The 22,973-nt window shown below is 36.9% G+C and overlaps 1 protein-coding gene across 1 annotated transcript in view; it reads left to right on the top strand.

The window, feature by feature from the left end:
- The window catches only part of LOC124165919 (voltage-dependent calcium channel type A subunit alpha-1-like), a 133,543-nt gene that overhangs the window by 40,280 nt on the left and 70,290 nt on the right, over positions 1 to 22,973 (top strand). Inside the window, exons 12-19 of the mRNA XM_046543453.1 lie at positions 927 to 1,011; positions 2,253 to 2,380; positions 3,254 to 3,476; positions 6,724 to 6,928; positions 9,051 to 9,269; positions 12,527 to 12,621; positions 14,773 to 14,907; positions 18,520 to 18,709. Coding sequence (XP_046399409.1) covers positions 927 to 1,011; positions 2,253 to 2,380; positions 3,254 to 3,476; positions 6,724 to 6,928; positions 9,051 to 9,269; positions 12,527 to 12,621; positions 14,773 to 14,907; positions 18,520 to 18,709 — 1,280 coding nt within the window. The remainder of the gene's footprint in view (positions 1 to 926; positions 1,012 to 2,252; positions 2,381 to 3,253; positions 3,477 to 6,723; positions 6,929 to 9,050; positions 9,270 to 12,526; positions 12,622 to 14,772; positions 14,908 to 18,519; positions 18,710 to 22,973) is intronic.

Raw genomic sequence — 22,973 nt, 5'->3', positions numbered from 1 at the left:
CTAGCGCATGGAGCGCACTGGTGATCATATCATTGCACTTCAGACTGCTGATGCAGTTCCCTTGTCATACTGAAAATATTATCATCAAATCCATCTGATCATTGCCTTTGGTACCATCCTGATAAGTAATTTGTAGTAAGTTCTTTTTCGTTAGAGGATGATAATTACCATATGCTTATGAGCCTGCAAACTGGCCATCTGGTAATAAAAACAGCTGTAGTGAATGGCATATGTTTTCCCTATTTTATTAAGTAAAATCAGATTTAGTTTCATGACTAACTAAAGTACTCTCTCATTACTGTAACTACTTTTTCTATCTTTATGACTGCTGGAATCTCTCCTTCTAGCTTCTAGGATGTTGGTTGTGTGCTGTAACATGTAGTTTTGTTGTAGTAAGTAAGCTCTATATATATAGTTAGATTAAATTTTCTGAGATTGAATCTATGGACTGTGTAGTAGCCCTAATAGAATACACAAAACACCTTAATGGACAGAATAATATTTTAATGCTTCCAGAATTTGAAGATGTCATAAAATGTATTTTGTGCTACATAGCTGAATTGGAGTATGCTAGGTTTGTGTAGCAATTATGAGATAATTTGTGTCATTGTTGCTTTTATTTATGTAAATGTTAAATGAGTTTATAAAGAGAAGTTGTATGAAATAATACTGCCAAAAATCTCAAAAATAAATATATAACACAAAATAGTTGTTTTGCAGAATATTTAAAATTATTACATAAAGACATCATTGCATTACTTAATTGTTCAGTGCATTTTTATTTGAAGTTTAAAAATGAAATTAGAAATTATAATGGTCCCTGCTTCATTTTTAAACATGACTCAATTTCCACATTTTAGATAAATATTTGAATTTCTATGAACTGCACCTTTTTATATTAATGACTATCTTCACTTTACTTGCAGGTTTTTCCCGTGCTTCCTATTTGAAATCGAAAGTCAAAAACAAGGGAGCTTGTTTAGAATTTTGGAGAGCGGAGAAAAGGTTTAGGTATGTTTTCTGCCAGTTTTGAAGTTTAATTCAAATCTACTAAAATTTCTATTGATGATTATTGATAGAAGACAGTTACATGTTAATCATGTAATGCTGTACCCAGTTCATTTTGTCTTCGTGGCGAAGCAGGTGTGGCAAAAGCAAATGGGGGAGACTGGAGGGGAAGTTTCTCGCTACATGACTTTCCATTAACCAATCAGAATAGAGCAGGCATGGCCTAGTGCTTTGTAAATTCATTCGCTCTCACACCTCCATTTTTTTAGCACTGTGCATCCACTAGCAGTGTTGCCCAGCATGGTGGATAACCATTCCTTGGGCCTCCGTGAAGGGATTATCCTCAATGACAGTAGAGCCTGGCTCAGATGTTCCCGGATAAGAGGTTTTCTCCTCTTAAAAATTTGATTTTCAACTCCAAAATTAAAACCCATTAATGGCATGGTAATTTTTCCAGATAAATAGTTCCCACTCAATAAGTTTTGCTGAGGATACCTGAATGACCTGTTTCCATTAAATTTTACCCATGTTTGATGTTTAAGAAGAATTTTACATAAAATTTCTCCCCCCATTCACGAAGCCCACTGACAGTGTACGGGCTCTCACGTAAAGATGCCCACTCCACTTTATTTAGTCACACCCACTCAGTTGCAAAGATAAATTGAATATTAATGTAATGTAGTTAACGTTAAGATATTTCGTATAACTATACCACTATCAATTATTGCACAGTTTCAAAGTCATCGAATGTGGATCTTTAGATGTAAGGGCTAGGTTTCTTGTTTCCACATGATTGACTGCTTCTCCTGGTTTCATGGGGGTGAAAAGTGTTATTCCAAATGAAACACTGTCCATTGAAGTACTCCTTTTTTGACCTCCTTTGTACAAGGGAGGTTAATTTTTCCATCCTTTTATAAGCTACTCTTTGTTTGCGGTCATCAAGATGAGACTTAAGCCAATTGAATGCAGCGCCGCTTATGCCTATTGATACACACTTGTTTAGTAGAATGCATGGTCTACAGTATCAAAGGCTCTACTCAAGTCAAAGTGAATTCCCATTATCTTATTTTTGTTTTCAATTTCCTGTAAGATGTAGTCAACTGCATTGAGGAGGTTCTGTTGAATTTTTATGTATGAAAGTTTCAGAAACTTCTAATTCAAAACCTCTGAATGAGTTTTGAAGGGTATCATATTTTTTTGTCACATTTAATTCTTAAGTATATGTTCTTTATTTTCTTTTTCAGGTTTTGGATCAGACACACTGTTAAAACACAGTGGTTTTACTGGTTCGTTATAGTTTTAGTGTTTTTCAATACCGTGTGTGTGGCTGTCGAGCATTATGGTCAACCACAATGGCTCGCATCATTTTTATGTAAGTACATATATGTATTTAGTTTAAAATTTTAATACTAGCATTATATGACATTAAATTCCCCTTATTTTTGGTTTTACGAAATTTGATTATTGCCTTAGTTTAAAATTTTAATATTTATATAATATTCTTCTTTCTTCCTTGGCACTACAGCCCGGTATGGGCTTTGGCCTCCCTATTTATATTATATAATAATATATTTTTTGATTTTTTACATTTATTTTTTATATTTAGTTTAAAATTTTAATACTTGCATTATATGGCATTAAATTCCCCTTATTTTTGGTTTTTGCAAACTTTATATGTATTTTGCTTGTTTAATAAATATAGCCTGAAATTTTCTCAAGTTCTTAGGTGTGATAATGATTAGATACATTAAATTTTTTAATCACATTTCACCATATTATTCTTTTAACTGTGACAGTAAATGATAACATTGAACAGTGTTATTAATGTATAGATGTAATTATGAGATTCCCGTTAAATTTTAGCTCTAGCACTCTTAAATTGCCCTAAACATACAAATTATAATTATCTTTGTTGAATTCCCAGAAAAGTTTTCTGTTCTTTTGATCTTATTTTTTCAATGACAGGATCATATCTGTTATTGTTCCTAATTCTGGATAATTTTGCATTGAATGGTGAAACCAATTAATATTGGCCAAAGGTTTAACTTGTGACCATTCCTCTTTTTCTTCTCAAAATTGGCCATTAAATATTAAAGATTCGAAGCTGAAAATTAATAATTCCTGTTGTATTTGCAGGGTTAATAGGATATTGTTATAAAAATGACTGACATATCTTGATTGTGTCTCATATTTTATAATTGGTCCTTGGCCATGTCTTAATATAGTTTCCATTATTTATCCACAGACTATGCAGAATTTGTTTTCCTGGGACTCTTTATGATGGAAATGTTTATCAAGATGTATGCTCTGGGACCAAGGATATACTTTGAGTCGGCGTTCAATCGCTTTGACTGTGTCGTTATCAGTGGCTCCATCTTTGAGGTGATCTGGTCGGAGTTGAAGTCCGGCTCTTTCGGTCTCTCCGTCCTCCGAGCCCTTCGCTTGCTGCGGATATTTAAAGTCACAAAGTGAGTACAGCTTATCAATGATTAAAGCCTCCCTTGGTCTCTGGAAGTGATGGTGATGTCACAATTTTCCTCTTTGGGTAAAATTCACGAACAAAAAAAGAGTGGAATGGCTGGTACAGATTAAGACTTGCTATGGAGATGTACCAGCCTTAGTAAAAAAAAAAAGATGTTGGATACATGCCGAACATATGTCTATGGGTCATTCTCCCATAATCGTACAAAATTATGTCCATGGACTGCCATAAAAAAACCAATAATACTAAAACAAAGCTAAACTGACTTATTATTTTATGTACCCTTTTACTAATTTTAGTGACAAATTAGTAAAGAAAAAAATTATATTCCCCAAATTTAATGTCCACAGACTATGATTCGTCATGTTTGTGGACAGCCCCATGTAGATTTTCGAAGAGGTGTTCATTATATTTACAACCTTTACTTTATAATTTACTAGCTGACCCGGCGAACTTCGTACCGCCTAACAATCAATGAACTTACAGTTTACTTACACCATTTATAAATCAAGAGCGGCTGTATCGTTTTTAATCATGTATATTATAATAAAATAAGAATACAAATTCAATAAAACTACGTAAATGAGTACCAAAATTGCTTGTCAGAAAGACATTTTCTTTATTGAATCTACATGGGGTGGATCTGAGCACGTTTACGCGGATTTTTTTCAACAAATTTTCTTACGTTTTGGCTTAAGAAATTTTGGGCATTGTGGTTTAATAAAGCAGTTTATAAAATAAAAATTATACGCATTCAGTTGTTGGCTATTTGCGATATTAGCTGTAAAAAAATTAAATTTCATTATATTTACAACCTTTACTTTATAATTTATTATAAAATCTATCATTAAACAAGGTACAAAATCGTCCTTTTTTGTTGCTTTTATTTCGTAATATTTATTATAAAATAAAAAAACTTTTGTCCTAACCAAAAAAGCAATGTCTGTGGACACACAGGAAAAATGGGGAATTATTCATAGGAGACGGTGGTCGCCCTAAACAAACAGTGTGTAGTGAAGGAGATTGTGAGCTATATGTATTGGGTTGTTTGAGTTTTTACTTGGTTTAGTGATTGTTTAAACACTGGAAGAAAAATTTTAGTTCAGTTCTTTGAAAGAGCCAAGATGTCCGTGGACTAGTAAAAATTGGTAAAAGTAAAATCTTTTACTAATCACTAAGGATGAGTCGATTCTTAAATTTTTTCGGTTCTCGGTACTGGCCCGGTTCTCCCCCATTGGTTTCTTGGTTCTTGATACTCAGTTCCAAGAATAAACTCTTATTTTCTGGGGGGTGATTCTCGTTCTCCTTTCCCCTGGGTCTTCGCTTCGTGACGGCAGCTCGAAGCAAAGCGAAAATTTTCTCCCCCATTATTCTCATTCTTTTCGCCCCTCCTATCGCTTCAGTTCTGGTAACTTCATTCTCTTGACGGACTGTGACGTAGGCAATAATGAATACCCATATGTCAATGGGCACAAGATAATTTCAGCGATCAACACACTGCCTCCGCAGTCCGAAACATTTGAAGAGCGCGAAGTACGTTGGTAAATTCAAATCATATTTCTAAAATATATTATGCCATATTTTTTATATTGCGTGAGACTATCAAATTGATACATTAAGTATTGCTGCAAAATATTGCTTATTCATTAGTCGTTTCCATAGTTGAACATAAAACCATTCTCTTTGTTTATCATCTTTTTCATAGATGTAAACGATGAGTCAAAAAGTCACTCCAGTGAAACTTATGGGTTTATATTTTCAATTTTAACCTAACCCAGATGGCACAAAATAAGAGAGATGTTTGTTTCTTATGGTTTACTTACGGAAGAAAATGATAAGCATCTTTTCGTATGCTAATGAACTTATGTAAGGAAAGGATAAGATTTTAGGGAAGAATAGTTTAGGATTACAGTCAAATATTCTCATATTATCAAAATTTACTGATGTTAGATGAACACCAAAGGCGGCATAACAGCGTACTACACATCCTATGCTACTTAGAGCTCTGCCGGACATAAATGTAAAGCCTAGTAGTGAAATTCAGTGAGTCTTCATAAGAGGTGAACAACTGATGATAGATTTTCCAGTGATTAGAAAATATTTTGATAACTTCAAGTGACTTGCCTCTGAAGATGAAAAGCATAGTTTGCGAATCTTTTTCTTGTGGTGGAGAGAAAAAAAGTCACTATGGCAGGAATCGACCATATAACCTTAAGATTGGTAGATAGCCGTGCTATCCACTACGCCACTACTACATTTACTATACTATATGCTCTTATATGACAATACTCCGGTCAGTCTCTTTTTTTTATTTCCAATGAAGCATTCACGAACATAAGAACTGAAACAACGTTTTCTCTGGCATCCAACACATTTATATGCTCAGAATAACAGGCGTCCCACAATAACACAATACACTTGCTAGACAAAAGCTTTGCGGTTCATTCAAATGCAAACCCACTTTTAATCCCATCTATTGCATCACGTAGAATGAAAAGAAGTAAAACAACATACAGGTTTTATGCCAAACATTTGAATAACAATTAAACTAATTGGGATCAAAAATATAATATAATAATGGTGTATAGCGGTAATTAAATCACGAGCCGTTCTCTCATCAATTCTTTCGCCAAGTTGCTAAGGCGATTTCATCATCATTGCTAGCAAAATTCGCACTTAGCGAATGTTCACATTCACTACATGCTTGCCAGACAGAACGAGCATAACTTTTTGTCTCCAGAGGGACGAAGCAAAGCTTTTCTGACAAAATATCTAGCGAATGAAAATGAGAATAAGAATTCAGTCAATGTTTGCCAATCTTTTCGACAAATTGCATAGGCTATAGCCAGAAAGAACCAGAATCAGGCCCCTGAATTAATGGCAAATTTGAATGAACAACCACAAGAAATTAATGAAAATAATTCCACTAGGATTCCACAGGCCAAGAACCCGCAGAACCGAGAACTGGGCACCAGAACCGACCCATCTCTAATAATTACAATTGAGATGTCTTTTATAGCTAGAAGGTGCAATTTCAATGTAGTAAAGACAGTGTCCTAATTGTCCTAATCAGCCTACTGCTCTACAAGGGATGGATATGAATTTAAAAGCCGCACTCAGTGTGAACCTAGAGAAGACTTCTGAGATATTATTCACTGGAAAATTAAGATTTTTAGATGGTGTTTTGTCTGTGATGGTCATTTTACTGATGGTCTGTTGTTTTTCCTCTCTAGGTACTGGTCATCTCTCCGTAACCTGGTCATCTCCCTCCTGAACTCGATGCGTTCTATCATCTCCCTGTTGTTCCTACTCTTCCTGTTCATCCTCATATTTGCCTTACTTGGAATGCAGCTCTTTGGAGGGCAGTTCAACTTCCCTGAAGGCACTCCACCCACGAACTTCAACACATTTCCCATCGCCCTGCTCACTGTGTTCCAGGCAAGTAGTTTTCATGTATAAATCTTTATCCTCTTTTTGTCTGTACATAAAAATCTCTGAAATCAGGTATGTAACTATGAGAGACGCTAGTGCTGGGTTAAGGCAAAAGTGAGGGAAATTAAAATCAGGACTGGAATTTTGAGAAATCTAAGGGAAATTAGATTATGGTCAGAGAATAAGTTAAGAAGAGCTATAGAAGAGAACTGTAAAATAAAACTTTAGAGCAGAACTTCACTACTAAGTATTAACAAAAAATGGTGACAAAAAGCCTTGCAATAGTAATATTGTGCTCAAATGTTTACTCCTGCTTATGATCTGAAGGGACCATAATACTTTTGTACCTTTAGCATTATCAACCTAGAGTATTGAACCATCAAATATATCATTGCAATTGTGATGCAATTGCATGAAAATTTCCTCACTCAGTGCTTCAATCCAAGTTTGTTACTGATAGGTGAGGGTAGAGCTCAACCCAGACTAAGCTACTGGCATCTGAATTTCACATAGCCAGGGCAGGGAGACCAGTTCCTTTCCCTTACCACCTGGCATTTCAAGGATATTTGTTTTTGTTACTGAGCGAGTGGAAAATTTTTCCCCAAAAATTGTTACATATTACTGTGGTCATAGACAGAAACATGGAGAGGTATCTCTGAAAATGCCTGGTAATGTGTTGGTTAACTGTAAAAATACAAATATGCATAATGTGTTACTTTCTGATTTGTAGATGGAGATTTGTAGATTTCTGATTTGTAGTTAACATTGTAAGCTATTTTACACTATACCTATTTATGGTCCTAAGCCACAGGGGGCCAAGATGTTTTACTTTCAATGAAAATTTCCTCTAATCCGTTTCGCTGCCAGTTTTTTGTGCAAATTATTTCTGGAATTATTATTGTTATAATCTAATCTTGGATCTACAACCTTCACATTCTGTCACAAACCTAAGTAAAGTGAATCTAAGCATACGAGGGTAATCCGGAAAGAAACTGCCTTTTGTGTGTAGTTCAAAAGTAGCGGGGGTAGTGCCACCATATTGACATCAGGGAGTGCAGTAAATCAGTACGCTTCTAACTGTGGAAGGCGGAGCATCGTATGTTCACGCATTGTCTAGTTGTAGCCTAAAAACATGAGTGCCAGAATAGAAAATCCTGTCAAGTTGAGGTGCGTAGTGTTATATTATTGCTTTTGGCAAAAAATCAGTCAGCAGCCAAAATTCATCGTGAATTGTGTGTGATGTATGGACCAAACATTATGAGTGAAGGTGCAGTCTGTCAGTGGGTGCAATTTTTGAAAAACAGTAGAGCAATCCACGAGGCCTTCTCATGTCAGAGATTTTGTCTCAGCGGTTCAACAATGAGGGAGAGTTTCAAAACACTGTGAGAGGTTGGCTCCATTCACAGGCGGCAGATTTTTATGAAGAGGGGATTGCAAAGACATATAAGATACGACAAGTGCTTAAATCGATTTGGCGACTATGTGGAAAAATAAATTAAGGTTTTAGTTTTAAGATGCTTATGATAAAATTGTTCTAACTTCACTGGTTTAATTTTTATTTCTAAATGGAACTCACTTTCCGCATTACCCTTGTATATGCTATTCTTCTCGAATCAAAAGTTATCATATAGAAATCAACCGTAATTAAATTAATCTATTTGCAAATAATATAATAAGTGGTGTTGAAAATTCTACATTGTTTGTTGTTGATGGAATTCAAAGGTTAAACATTATTGTTTTTCTGAGAAATCAGTAATGAGAGAGGAGTTAAAACTTCAACTTATTCATTAGGGTAGAAATTTTTTTGCCTCCAATTTTAATTGGAGACCCAAATCTTTGTTTTACTTAAACTATGAAAAATATGGCCATGCAAAAAATCTGCCATTAAATAGAATATGTGAGAACTAAAAATTTTGCAGTGAACTTCATCTGTTTCAAGAAAAAAACCAAATTTCTAATGCTCTATCACAAAATTTCAGTGGTTTATAGTGACTGCACCAAATGTAATTGATACTTTATAATGGCTGCGACTGTTTGTGTTCCAATTCCTATAGTTTGTGTATTATTAGAATTAAATAGTGTTGGGGGAACATTAAAATCGATTAGTAAATAAATTCTCTCTCTACAGATTCTCACCGGGGAGGATTGGAATGAGGTCATGTACCAGGGTATTGTGTCCCAAGGTGGACACAAGCGTGGCATGATCTATTCTCTTTACTTCATCATCCTTGTGCTCTTTGGTAACTACACCCTCCTAAACGTCTTCCTTGCCATCGCCGTGGACAACTTAGCCAATGCTCAAGAACTGACCGCAGCTGAGGAGGAGCAAGAAGAAGAGGACAAGGAGGTGAGCATATTAAATAGGGTGTCCGTGCATCGCCCAGGAATGACATCAAATCAAAAAGTAATTGTAATTCACGTGAATGTAGATGTGTGTGAGTCAAACATTTCCATCGGGCTTGGGTGGTACGTTGGAGGCATGCAATGGTAATTTGACTTCCATTCCTGCTAATAGTTGTCTCTTGGTGCACTAAGAAATTTTTGGGCGAAAAACTATTTTTGGGGTTGTGTTCACCCCATTGCTGTTTTCCCATAACATAAGCATTGAAATCACCCATCATATTGTTTAATCTTTTTTCTAGGGATGGGTCGAATAGTAGATTTCTCGAATTCGAATATCGAATTCGAATATCAAATCATTGCTCGATTATTCGAATACCTCGAATTTCGAATACCTCGAATACTAAACGATGCATGTGAAAATGTTTGACTAGGTCGCCTATGCAGCAGGAAACCCGAAATTTTGGCGAGTAATTGTGATTGCCTTTAAAGGATTCAAAAAGGAATATAGCTGATTAATGGAATATTTTAATTTTATGTAAACAACAGGGTAGTTTCCTTCATTAAAGAAAACGAAAGGCATTGATTGTGATTCATTAACCACCATTGGTGTATTCATAATATACATATTATTTGGTTCTAGAAATACTGGTTTAGATCAATGGCAATGGTCAATTTTATCCTCATTTGAAAAAGGCAAGATTGGCGCCCATGCGATGCCACTCCTCGTGACATCACAGGGACCTTGTTTTTACACGAGAGGATAAGAGTTTTACATTGTCTGAGGTTACCAATGCATGCATGAGGCACAGAGCTAAGGGAAACATGTCTTAATAATCACTTATTAAAACTGACTAAGTTCGGAAAGTTTTCTTCGTTTGATAAGGTATTAATAATCCTTATTTAAGCCAAGCGCTACCTGCTAGCATGGTACTCGGCTACCTGCTAGCATCCTGCGTCGTATTAGCGCTCATAACCTCGCCCCAAGGTCACCTCACTCGCGGCATCGGGAAGCAGAACGACGTCACGCGGAGTTTTTCCCGGCAATCATACTTACCCGCGCGCTTGAAAATTTTCACTTTTAATTTAATCGCGAAAAATAGATATCGTCTTATAAAAATCTAAAAGCGTTAAATACGTACTCCAGGAGTATTAATATTTCGATTTAGCCAATAAAAAATAATAGGAAAGCGCCCTATTTGAGCATTACGCCAAAATGCTAAGCCTCCGTCGTATTTCTTCGTCTTTCCGGCATTTATTTTCTTGCGTAAAATGCTTAAATAAAGTCAGAAATACGTCGTGTTTGGTCTTATTCTTTTTTAAATTACGCGCACATTACTAATATTTCAATCCAATGAAGGTGTAATAATAATTGCCGAAAGTCATTGTTAGACACCTTTCGGGCTAGTAGATGACTCATGCAGCAGTTGACCTCCAGAAACGGGGAAATTCGAAGCAGGTAGGTAGAAAAAGGTCAGTGGATGAGAAAAGGGGGTGGGCGCGAGACCAATTTTATTTTTCTCGCGTAACTTGATATTATTTTCGAAGCTAAGGTCTTCGTAATACTATCCCTGCGTGAGCCGGGACCCTTTGTTTGATTTCGGAGAAGAGGAAATCGTCGGAGGGAGTGGGGCGAACGCTGAATGGAGGGGGACAGCGGATCGTGGGAAATGCGCCGATGTCACTATCCCACGGCACTGAGTTTCTCCCTATGGTGGTTTCATCTCCTGGGGAAGATTCAAAAGTGCCTGTAGGTATTAGCCACAAAGGACACATGGTAAACACCTCGTCTTATTTTTATCAAAAGATGTATGCGGGAAAATGGTCAGTGGGGCAGAAAGAGTGAAGGGTGAAACGCGATTCTATTATTTTCCGGTAACTTGATATTTGTTCGAAGCTAAGGTCTTCGTAATACGATCCCTGCACGAGCTGGGACCTTTTTTTTATTTCGGAGAAGCGGAAATCGTGAGAGTGGCTGAGGCGAATGCTGAATGCAGGGGGATAGCGGATCGTGGGAAATACGCCAATGTTGCTATCCCACGGCACTGTGGTTCTCCTGATGGGGGACAACTGGGATTTTCGGATTTTTTTACCCGATCAATTTCGGTACCCCGCGTCGAAATCTTTTCGCCGCTCTAACCCGCAAATTTGATGTAGATCGTCAACTTGCCTACAACGGCGCTGCATGCACTAAAAGAATAGTGTTCTCTCCATTTTTCCGAGTCAACTACCAACGACGTGCGAGCGACAATGTATGACGCGAAATTCAAAGTATTCGAGGTATTCGAGACGGCACCTTTGGCATAACTATTCGAGATCTCGAATATCGAATACTTTCTAGTATTCGAGGTATTCGAGTATTCGCGGATACTATTCGCACATCTCTACTTTTTTCTTTTGCTCTTTTAAATCACTCTCTCTTGAAAAAAAAGTTGTATGCATGAACGAATGGCAGTAATATATTTAATCGTTTTTGAATTTCTTCCCTTCATAATTTTTTAATTCAATGGGTAATTTTTTTATTTTATTCCCAAACTACTGAATACAGCTCATATTGGCCATTTTACATGGGGGTATTCAACAAATTTAACAATTAAATGCACACAAATAACCATGCATTGAATAGGGGAAACCTACCCAGGTGGGACTTGAACCCACGACCACTTGTTTGGCAGGCAAGGACTTTACCCTGCAAGAAAACTCCAATTTCCATTTCCTGTTGTCCACATTTATTCCTCTCTCTTTTAATTGAAACATAGCGGAGCTCATTTTTCTATGGGTGTTTTAGTCATGGATATTATGGACTAATTTGAAATGGGTTTGATTCTTCTTGACATAAAACCAGATGAAGTAAATATAGAGAGAGGAGTGGAAAATTTTTTTTCGGGAAGGAAAATACGTAAAAGTGATTTCATGACCTAAGTCCAACTACTGAAGATGCTCATGACTTGATGCTTCAGCAATTTGTACCAACTCTTATACAAAAATCATATTTTATATGAGTTCGAGAGTAAAGAGCAACTACTATGGACCATACCCCTGTTTTACATCATTGAGTTGTAATGCAGCCAAATGAGAAGGGTTAAGATAGTTGAAATACTCCCTTGGGCAACTTAAATTCAATATGACTTTTATTGTCATTACTGCAGCAGTTTTGTAGTATATTTGTCTCATCATATTACTAGTTTAATGTGAATATTCTGAGTGTTTGTTTATTTATAAGTACAGTACATCCCCAATCTTATAACATTAATGATTTTTCAGAAACAACAACAAGAGTTGGAGAAAGAGATGGAAACTTTGCACATGGGTGAAGGTGGTGTTCCAAAAGATGTCACGCCTGCGTCACCATCCGGAAAGTAAGTAATGGTTTGCCATACTCCTCCAAGTACAGTCCCATATCTATAATCTACTCTTGTGGTAATCGAACACTTCCAGCAATTAGGCATCCCAGGCTAGCGATCTCCCATCATCTAAAATAATATCATCTGTCTAAAGGAAAGAATTTGCAATTTAGTAAGAAATTTATTCATTATTTGGTATGTGATTTTGCATTAGGGTGTTCCTTAAAAATACAACTTTGGAATTTTTAATCACGCTCTTTTTTATTTTCTTTTCCTTTTAGCTATTAAATCTTATCTTTCAAATTTTAGTTCAATTAATAAATATTTACTTGAGTCATTAACCCTTTGAATATTTTCATGCATTGATTTTAAAAATGTAAATCATGATCTATATTAGCATTTCTGGATAGAAACTTGATAAGCCCTACTAATAACTCATAAAAGGCTGGAGGTTAAGTGGCATGATACCATTAATCATATTTTTACTTCTTACTAAGCTTGTGAGAATGGAATGTGACCAAAAAAAGCACATTTTTAATTTCCAAAACAAATTATCTGGCTCTGGAATAGGAAGAATAATCATATTTCTGTGATGGTTATCTCCGCTTATGAAAATTAACTGTATGTTCAAGTACATCAGTGCATTCAATGTTGTGTATACTACTGTGATACATAATTGTTAACTGTTCCTGTGATGTTGTGATTGCTAACCATTAGGGCATTCCAAAAAAGTGTTATCATATAGGAAAACCACTTCTCTCTATTTACAACCGTTTGATTGTTAAGAGGTACATAGTTTGAGTGAGTTGTATGAGTTTATATGGTGGCCCGTCAAGCATTTTCCCCTGCTAGTGTCGAATTTCTTCTTGAAAATATTTGTATTATAGAACTCTACTATGTATTATTTCACTGTAATTTATAATGCACTGTGCACTAAATAATGGATGTGAGGTGTTAAGCATCTCTCAGCTCTTGAGTAATGCAGTGAAAGCCATGGCAGTAATAATGAGACAGCCTGCAATTTACATAGAGTTTTGTTGGTTTTTTTCTGTTGTAGTTGGGAATACAGTGAGGTTCTGGGATGATGTTCTCTTTGTATATCTGAAAGATACCTGTTCATAATTTCTCAAGCAATCTAAGCCTAACATGTAGCCGCTCCTAGCTCTATTAATGTCAAAGCTGCATAACATTTTACATTCGCTCATAGTATTATTTGATGAATCCTGCTGCTTCCCTTGGTGTTTGATGTTCACAGTAAATTTCTACTCCTATGTTTGTCATATATTTTAGGGGTGGCCTGGTAATTGAAAAATAACACCTCTTTTTCACTTTTCATCTGAAAAACTTTCCACAACCAGCTTGATGAACTCCAGCTTCTTCAGGACCTGCCACAAATATTTATCATGTGTATTCCCCTTGATAGGCTTGAAGAAATAGTAATTCCCAGATATTTGACTTCCTTCTGACATCTTCGTGTAACTCCATCCATAACATGTTCAGTAGATCCCCTTTATAGTGGGTTCGACTGACCATGGATTTGGCATACTATCTGAGCTGATTTTGCATGTACTCTTTTAAATTTGCAATTTTATCGATTTTGTTTCCCTTTGTTTTCACTTTATATCATGAATTATGTAATTCTTATCCTTATTTCTTAATGAACACATTTTTAACATAGCTGCATTTAGATGTACTGATGCCCCCGAAATTGATTCAACGCATCAAGATATAATGCAAATTCAACAATGTATGTACTTTGCTCTACGATCGGTCCTCTGACACAGATTAATATTTTAAAACGAGGGTCAACTGTACATGCCAAAGGTTTGCCTAATTCTATTCCATAGACAAAGCCCATAAGCAATCATTTTCCGAACATTCAACACTGAAACTGCATGAACCCCATCCACCATCCAAAACCTCATAAATACCATCAAATGTTTTTGGGTCGGCTTATCTGTTATCCTTGTACTATTGGGGGCTCAGGGTTAAGCACGTTTTAAACTTCAGTTTAACATGTGTAGAATTTGAATTTTTTCCTATTTCTGCTGGCACCAAGTGCTGTCACAGAGAGGCAAAATCTTGACATTCTTGTCGCCTACTTTGTATGTTATTTTATGGGCTGGTGTGTGTTTCTAATGCTGGGCATTATTGTTTTTTTTTCAGGAAAAGCAAAGGCCGAGGGGAGGACGAGGAAGATGACGAGAAGAAGGGAGGCGATGATGGTGATGACGATGACATGACTGGGCCAAAACCAATGCTCCCATACTCATCCATGTTCATTCTTTCCCCTACCAACCCGTGAGTACTCCTTTGGTGTACTGTAGAACCTCCCATTTACAAATCGCTACTTGACGAAGTAACACCATATTAGAAACTACTCTCCCAGTTCCAATTGTACACATTGGGAAAGCTGTGTAAAAGTACCTTTGATTGGCAAAACCTCCATTTTATTGTTTTATTAAGCACCCACTTGGTCCAATATAGAGGTATTACCTTCATATTACGATATATAGTGGTTCATCTATGGTATGTCCACAGCAATTAAGGGTGCTGCACCATCAGGCAATAGAGAAGTGCATGGCAACATTTTTAACCGGGGCGATTAAACCAGCTTTCAATTTCCATCCTTCCTAGCATGAAACACAGGAAAACAGTTGGGCTTCCAACCCTAATTCCACAGTTTCAGGTGTACTATTTATTTATCTGCTGCATAAGCACTGTAGTGTGAGTTTAGAGATGCTCATTTGAAACAGAAAGGGATCACTGTTAGCCACAGTGATGGCATTTGTTTTTGTTAATTTAGCAAAGTAAAGTGGCTAGAGTGTTGGCTTTCCACCTTTTTGGGTCACTGAGTGTTATTGAGTGCTATTTATATGTTATTTTATCAATAACCACATGGGGACTCATCCATTGCATAATGCTCATCCTTACTCTAAGTTTTCAAGCTGTGGATTCAAGGTTGAATGGAAATGGCTCCATGTTTCATCTGCCCCCTTTGACAACAACAAGATGGGATACTTTCACTCAATATAGAAACATGAAACACTCTTATAACGTGTTGTCACTAAATAAGAAAAGGGCAAAGGACATAAAATGCAAATTCTTTCACAGTTAAAATGTTAATATTTCTCTTCTATGCTCCACATAATTATTTCATGATTGATATTTTTTGATGATACCATTACTTCTTGAATTATGCTGAAATAATCAATTTATTAAACTGTTACCTACACAATGTGACTGACTTCACCTCCATAGTTTTCAATTTTCAGGAAAACTCTGTTGTTATTTATTCAATGTCCACTTGTGGCTTTTTTATACTAATGAAATTTTAAAAATAAAATTTATTTTATTGAGCAATCAATTTGATTGGATTCCATGCCATCATGATGCCAATGAAGACATTGTTGCCCTCTAGACAACCTTGTATTACTGGAAAGATTCTTGTTGCTGATTTGAAATCATGGAATAGTGTTATTTTGACTAGTGATGGGTCGATTCCAAAATTTTATCGATTCCGATCCCGATTCCGATTCTGACATTTCGATTCCGATTCTACCGATACCGATTCCATCGATTCTGATGCCATAGGCTCCAAGAAAAATATCACTTAATTCCAGGCAACAAGAAAACCACTTTAAAAATATTACTCCGTGAAATTCAGTTGACAAAAGCATCTTTCAAATAATTACTATGTAATTAAAATATAATAGCTAAATTTCAAAATAGAACATACCTGAGTACAGAAATTTTCATATCTGTAATAAAGATTACATACTACGTATATGAATCATGTAATATTTGGCCCTTTCAAATTCTCAAGCAGAAAAACCAATTATTCTACATGCTCAGCCAGCAGGTTTTGACGTCTCCATGTTACAGTATTACTGCCTGCAGAAAATTGCCTTTTGCTACACATGTGTGTTATTGGGCAAGTACTTTCCCACCAAATTTGCAAGATTTCGGAGACTTTGGAATTTTTATTAAAAATTATATCAACGATTTTTTTGGATCTTGAATCTTCATGGAATTCAAGTGGTCGAAGCGAACAACTATAGAAATAAACTTTAGTTTTGTAGAGCCAAAAAAATGCTATACTTCTCAGGTCATTTAATCAGCCTTAAAATCTCTTGCTTTTTTTAAGTTCAAGAAAGAAACTAAACGCTACAAATGAATATCACATCGGACGGTCGCAGTAATAAAAAAGGCTAAAAGAGCCTTGTGGTGTGAAAACTCCCCCTACCGCGCGACTCACCTCGGCGAAGGTGGAAAGGGAAAAAGGGTATTGGTTGTTGCCTTTCACGGAAATAGTTCTTTTTTCTCTCTCTTAAGCATGCTGACTTAATCTCTTCACTTTACTTTAATACCCGAGGCATATTTCTTATGCGTGGGATGGTTCCAAAAAATATCCAATCCTTAGAATTTTCACTCGAGTAATGCGCTAAATGGTCAAGTCGATCTATACATAATCCTTTTTAACATCCTCAGTTTAGTGTTTTAAGTCAATGAAGACGATTATCTATGCTTTAAATGACGATTTTCAAGACTAATGTTTTAAAAAACTTGAAAAATCGGCCTCAGTTACCGAGCCTTAAAGTTCCGCAGCGTGTAGCTCAGCCTTGACGCGCGATTGAAAAATCGCTCTTATTTCCTTCGTCGCAAACTTTTTTTTCAAGATTTCTTATTAGTACTCTTTAGAAATCTCTACTTTATATTGTGGTTCAAATTTTCCGAGTTATATTTTTCGTAAACGAAAGATAATGTCTACTTTATGTCAAATTTCACGTGAAAAACGGGTCGGCCATTTTGCATTGTAAAACCCGACAGATGAGAGCCAAAATCTTCGAAAGTCATTGAAAGTATAGGCAAAGCACCAGATCAAAGGAATATTGCGTTTTATATTCCATAAAACTCAAACCAACGCAAAACCACTTGGATAAATTCAAAGATTTTTTGAGGAAAAACGATATCTCGCGTGGCATTGAAAAATTGGTCATGCTTGGGCCTCTGTATCTCACTAAGGGTTCGTATTTATGTGAAATGGCATATAAAGCAATATTTGGTAATAATGAGTATTTACGCTGAGTTTCAAGTCTCTATCCCCAAAAAGGTAATTTTGGACTTCATTCCAGCTTTTTCCGATTTCAGACTAGTGTGCGCCGGGTAGGAAGACGATCGGCCGCTGCGGCTGGCGTAAAGGTATTCGGCGCCCACGTCGACAACTATAGTGTATTCGGCAAGCTGAAACTACCAGGCCAAGGCATTAGAATGACTTATCGGCTTTAAAAACTGCATCATTACATGAGTTTTATGATAGCTCTTCCTGTCGGCAGATTGCTGGACCTACTAGCCTCGAAAGCACTGTAACATTAACTACTCGACTCGACATTCGTAACGCGACTCGAAACACTCGAGTCGAGTACCAACTACTCGATCGACTTGAATTTTCGAGTACTCGCACATCCCAAGAAGATATGTGTTTTGTTATTACGATTACGTGGCGCGAAAATTCAAATGACTGTTGGAAACGCGGTCGTTTATTTTGTTGTTTGAAGTACTACTGGAATCGGAATCGATTTTACGCCTTGGCAAGTACTCGTTTTCGATTCCGGTTCTTGGCCGAGAATCGAGGAATCGAAGAATCGAGGAATCGAACCGACCCATCACTAATTTTGACAAATGTTTCCAATCATGTTTTTCTCCAACCTCTTGATGTAACTTTTCTTCATATTCTGTTGTTAGGGTGGGTTGAAAAACAAGACACCCTTATTGAGTGGTTAATGCTTTCTGAATATTTGCATATAAAAATTTTTAATCTGGTATTATTAGGGTTAATGTTTTTTCACATTCCTTGAATTGTATTCTGGTCAAGAATCAAGCTAATCACTTGCATCTCTTCATCCTTTTCAGTGTCCGTCGAGCAGCCCATTGGGTTGTCAACCTCCCCTATTTTGACTTCTTCATCATGGTGGTTATTAGCTTAAGTAGTATAGCTTTGGCAGCTGAAGATCCTGTTGAAGAAGAAAGTGTTCGAAACAAAATCCTCAATTATTTTGACTATGCATTCACAGGTGTCTTCACGATAGAAATGATTCTCAAGGTAAGTTTTTGATCTCATATTTTGCTTGCTCATTCAATGAAGTCTGCTGTTTAAAATCCATTGTCAAAAAATATAGTGTAGAAATCTGTGTTATTTTTACGTAGGCCAATGAAATGTGTTACGAATGCCATGTTCTGAAACTTAAAAAAAAAAAAAATTATTTACTTTTTTTACTCGGTGGAGCCTCCTTAATGAAAAAGGTACCAACTGGTTGGCTCAGCCTCACCTGTTAACTGTCGGAAATTTAAATTGCTTACTGTATTTATTTCATTGTGTGGGTAAAAGCTATTCAAATTTAAAATAACTTTAAATAAAGAATTCTTAACAAGTCAAAAATTAGCTGTGCAGTTGACTGTAGAAAAATTGAAATATAATAGTGACGAATACATTGAGCTGTGCTATTTAAATTAAAATGATTTAGAGAGCCAAGTGCTCTCATGCAGCTGAAATGTAGTTGAAAGATACTATTTTTGTATGAACTCATAGTGGTGTGGATTTCAAAATTTCAAGAAGTACCACTTTACCACATTATTGCTTAGTGGGCATGTTTTACCAGTATTTCTTAGTAGAGGTCTACAAGCGCTCATGAAAATAAACTCCCTGCGGCCATCTCTTTGAGAGTGTGTGAGAGATAATTAGAAAGGGAGCATATTTAGAATGTTCGCAGCTGTATTTTATGAATGTTTCTGTGACATCCTCAGAGACCAAATGCCAGAGAACTGAGGCAGCCAGTCGTGTGACTGCCAAGCTATCCAAAGGCAGACTATCATTTGCTTTAGGGAAAACCCGTTCTCAGGCCCTAATACACACTGCCACCCCCACACTTCTTTCCGAAGGTATAGAGTTAAAGAGCTGAATGGTGGCTATTCGAGACTCAAATCACCTATGGAGGCACTGAAGGCACTGACAATATGGCCAACACAGCGAGGTTAGTGTTCTGATGATAGCATAGGTGTTGTAGGAGCACAACTCTGTGGTAGGAAGCATCGTCGAGGCATCCCGGTACATCAATTGAAATGTGGAGGAAGAGTTTTCTAGGTTATGAAGACGAGGTATATAGATACCTAGGGGCAATGACGAATAGCCGCTGTGCCACAGAGAGAGAGTGCATTTTAACTGCGGGACTTGTAATGTCCATTGGATGCCTTAGCCAGCAAGGTGTTGAGTTGAAAATATTAGCTTTGGTACTCCAAACGACTGGCCTGATGTAGGAGCCATTGATGGTATAAGTGACCACAGGGTAATCTTTGCAATGTTAAAAATTAATTTAGTGTCAGCCGTAAAACCAAAACATAATATTTACGTATTTAATAAACGCAATTTCATTAAATTTTGCGATATGCATAATGACTCCTACACAAAATTTGTAGCTACATCAGAGGATAAAAGCACAGATGTAACAGGGAAACACTTCTTAGAAATTCTGCAACAAGGAATCAACGAACATATTCCGCAAAAACTGAAACGTGATCATAAAGAACCATGTTGGTACAACAACGATGTCAGAAGGAGAAACAGAGAAAACTATAACACTTGTACAAAAAGTCCATTACGTTTGATAGTTAATCGAAGGAACTTAAATCAAAAGAAATTTATGCTGTACAATGCTCTAAAACCAAGAAATCAATGCGAACTGCACTGCAAAAGTTCAAGAAAAAAATACTCGGTGAATTACTCTAAGAAAATAGGAAATCTTTTTGGCCATATGCGAGAGAGCTTCGGGGAAAATCTTCAACTGTTGATTTGTTATTTGGTAAAGATGGTAAACTTGTCACCAAAAATATTGACAAAGCTAACACTTTAAATTCCCACTTTGATACTAGAGACAATACTGAATTTAATTTAGACATCCCAAGTACTAATGAACCGAAGTGACATCAGGCGTTCCACAAGGAAGCATAATCAGCCCCCTTTTGTTCATTATATACATTAATGACCTCTGTTCCCGAATTAGCATTAAAATGCATTTATTTGCTGAAGACGCTGTCATCTATCGTGAAGATCTTGCAATTAGTGATTACTCTGACAATGAAATTCTATCATCGGACTTAAATTCATTTGTGATTTGTGGAGCCAAGAGCAGGGACTCGAACTTAATCTGAGCAAATGCATGGTGGTGCATTTCTTGTGGAATTCATCAAGCTATAACCATGTTTATGCTGTGGATGGTATTAACTTAAAGGCGACAAACAAAGTGAAGTACCTGGGAGTTACAATAACCTCGAACCTGTCATGGGGAACACATATATAAGGAATATTTGTGGCATAGCCCTGAGTAATTAGGATTCGTCAAGCGTATTGTGGGAAGATTTTCGGATGAAGGTTAAAGAAAGGTGCTATTTCGCACTCATTTGACTGCACCTTGAATATGCAGCGAGCCTACGGGATCCGATGCAGAAAGACTTGATCCACGAACTGAATAAAATACAAAGGAGAGTTCGTCAAAAACTGCTACAGGCGTAAAGACAGCTTAACCCAGATGTTAAGCAAATTAGGCTTTGAGCCACTAGAGACTCGGAGGCTGTGCGCTACGCTTAAATTTCTTGAACAATTGAGAATAGATGTCTTTATGAGCAACGTGAAGAAAAAAATATAAGAGCCCCTCTTTATTTCCAGATCCGACAGAAGCGATAAATTAAAAGAGATATTTAGCCGAACGGATATATATGGGTATTCGTTTTTCCCCCGAATCATAAAAGACATTAATAAACGCTAATCGTAATTTTGCATTTCCTTTTTATGTGTAAATGGCTGGTGTCCTAACACCCCCTGCCACACACCTTTTAGGCGGCTTGGGGGGTAGTATGTAGATTTAGAAATGATGAATTGTATCGATTAAAATCAATCAATAGACCTCAAACATATATATGCATAATATATCGATGGCTAAGTTATAACAACACGTATCTCAATATTTGGCCAGTTGAGTTAATACTGCCGTTTGAAAGTAATGACATTTTTGTCCCTAATTCTAGCAACACTTATGTCACAAAATTAATGGAAGTATGCTTCTTTTTCAGTTAGACGTGTTTTTGGTTATTACCGTATAAGCTTGTGTAAGAGGCGCACCCCTATTTTGAGGAAGGAAGCTATAAAGAAAAAAAAATGTACGGTATTTTTTTTATCCTATCGTGCGGTGTTGCAGACGTATGCCTGGAATTTCGACAGTTATCGAAATTTCCTCTTTCAGTACTATTTGAAAGAGGAAATTTTGATAACTGCAGCGGTAATAACGGCATAAGAGGGAGTAGAAAGAGTTCCGATCCTCTCTTCGCATACGTCATCGCTCTACGTTGCTTGTCCTACTCACGAACAATTTTGTTTAAAAGCTCTCGCAGGAGTATTGCAATAGAATTGCAGCCGTGGAAAATTTTAAGGCAAAACACGACAGGCACATAGCATGAACCTTCCCAAGAGATAGGACAACAATCGGGGCAATCTCAGCGCCTTAGGATAATAACCACGTCGTAGATTTAAGGCCCCTTGCACACACACCGATTTTGGACGGCCGGTAAAATATCGGCCGTCCACATTCCAATAGTGAACAATGGGAGTACATTGGAGCTTGCACACGTACCGAACACGCGCCGGCACCGGCTAAATGCCGGCTAGCTGCCGGCCATTGTCACTGTGGATCGCCGTCGCCGGCTCAAAAACATAGCAACTTATCGTTTACCGGTAAAAATCCGGCGTGTGTGCAGGCATCGCTTCGCCGGTAAAATATCGGTCCAAGTTCGTCCAAGTTCGGTGTGTGTGCAAGGGGCCGTTTTTTTCCTTTCCGGGACTCCATAGGAAAATAGGAAATTATCAAGTTACAGGGGATCAATGGAAATGCGTTTCATCCCTACCCCATCTCACCAACTGACCTTTTTCGGTCTACCAGGTTCAATTCTCCGAGTTTCTGGAGGTCAAATGCTAGGTGAGTCACCTTCTGAGCTCGAAAATATATCTCGATATCTTTCAGCAATTGTATGACACGCACGAGGTTATAAAAAGAATTAGACCTAACGCGACGTATATCTGACAGCATTTAAGTTTTTTGAGCTCTAAATGATTGACACAAAGATTTATAGCTAAAACAAGGCTACTAATATTCAACTTAGTCCTAACAGCACAATTTCGGAAGAAACAAGCATAGCATAAGCGCATTCAAACAAGACGAGACGGACTGGAAACTTCAGGCAACGCAAACTGCGTATATCACATTGCTGTGCCTTCGCCTCTTCACTTTAAAGGCAACGACGTCACATGCAAGATCGGACGT

Source organism: Ischnura elegans, chromosome 9, assembly GCF_921293095.1.
Source record: "Ischnura elegans chromosome 9, ioIscEleg1.1, whole genome shotgun sequence".
NCBI classification, from domain to species: Eukaryota; Metazoa; Arthropoda; class Insecta; order Odonata; family Coenagrionidae; genus Ischnura; species Ischnura elegans.
The sequence above is the reverse complement of the archived record's forward strand: the minus strand, read 5'-3'. Positions and strand labels throughout refer to the sequence as shown.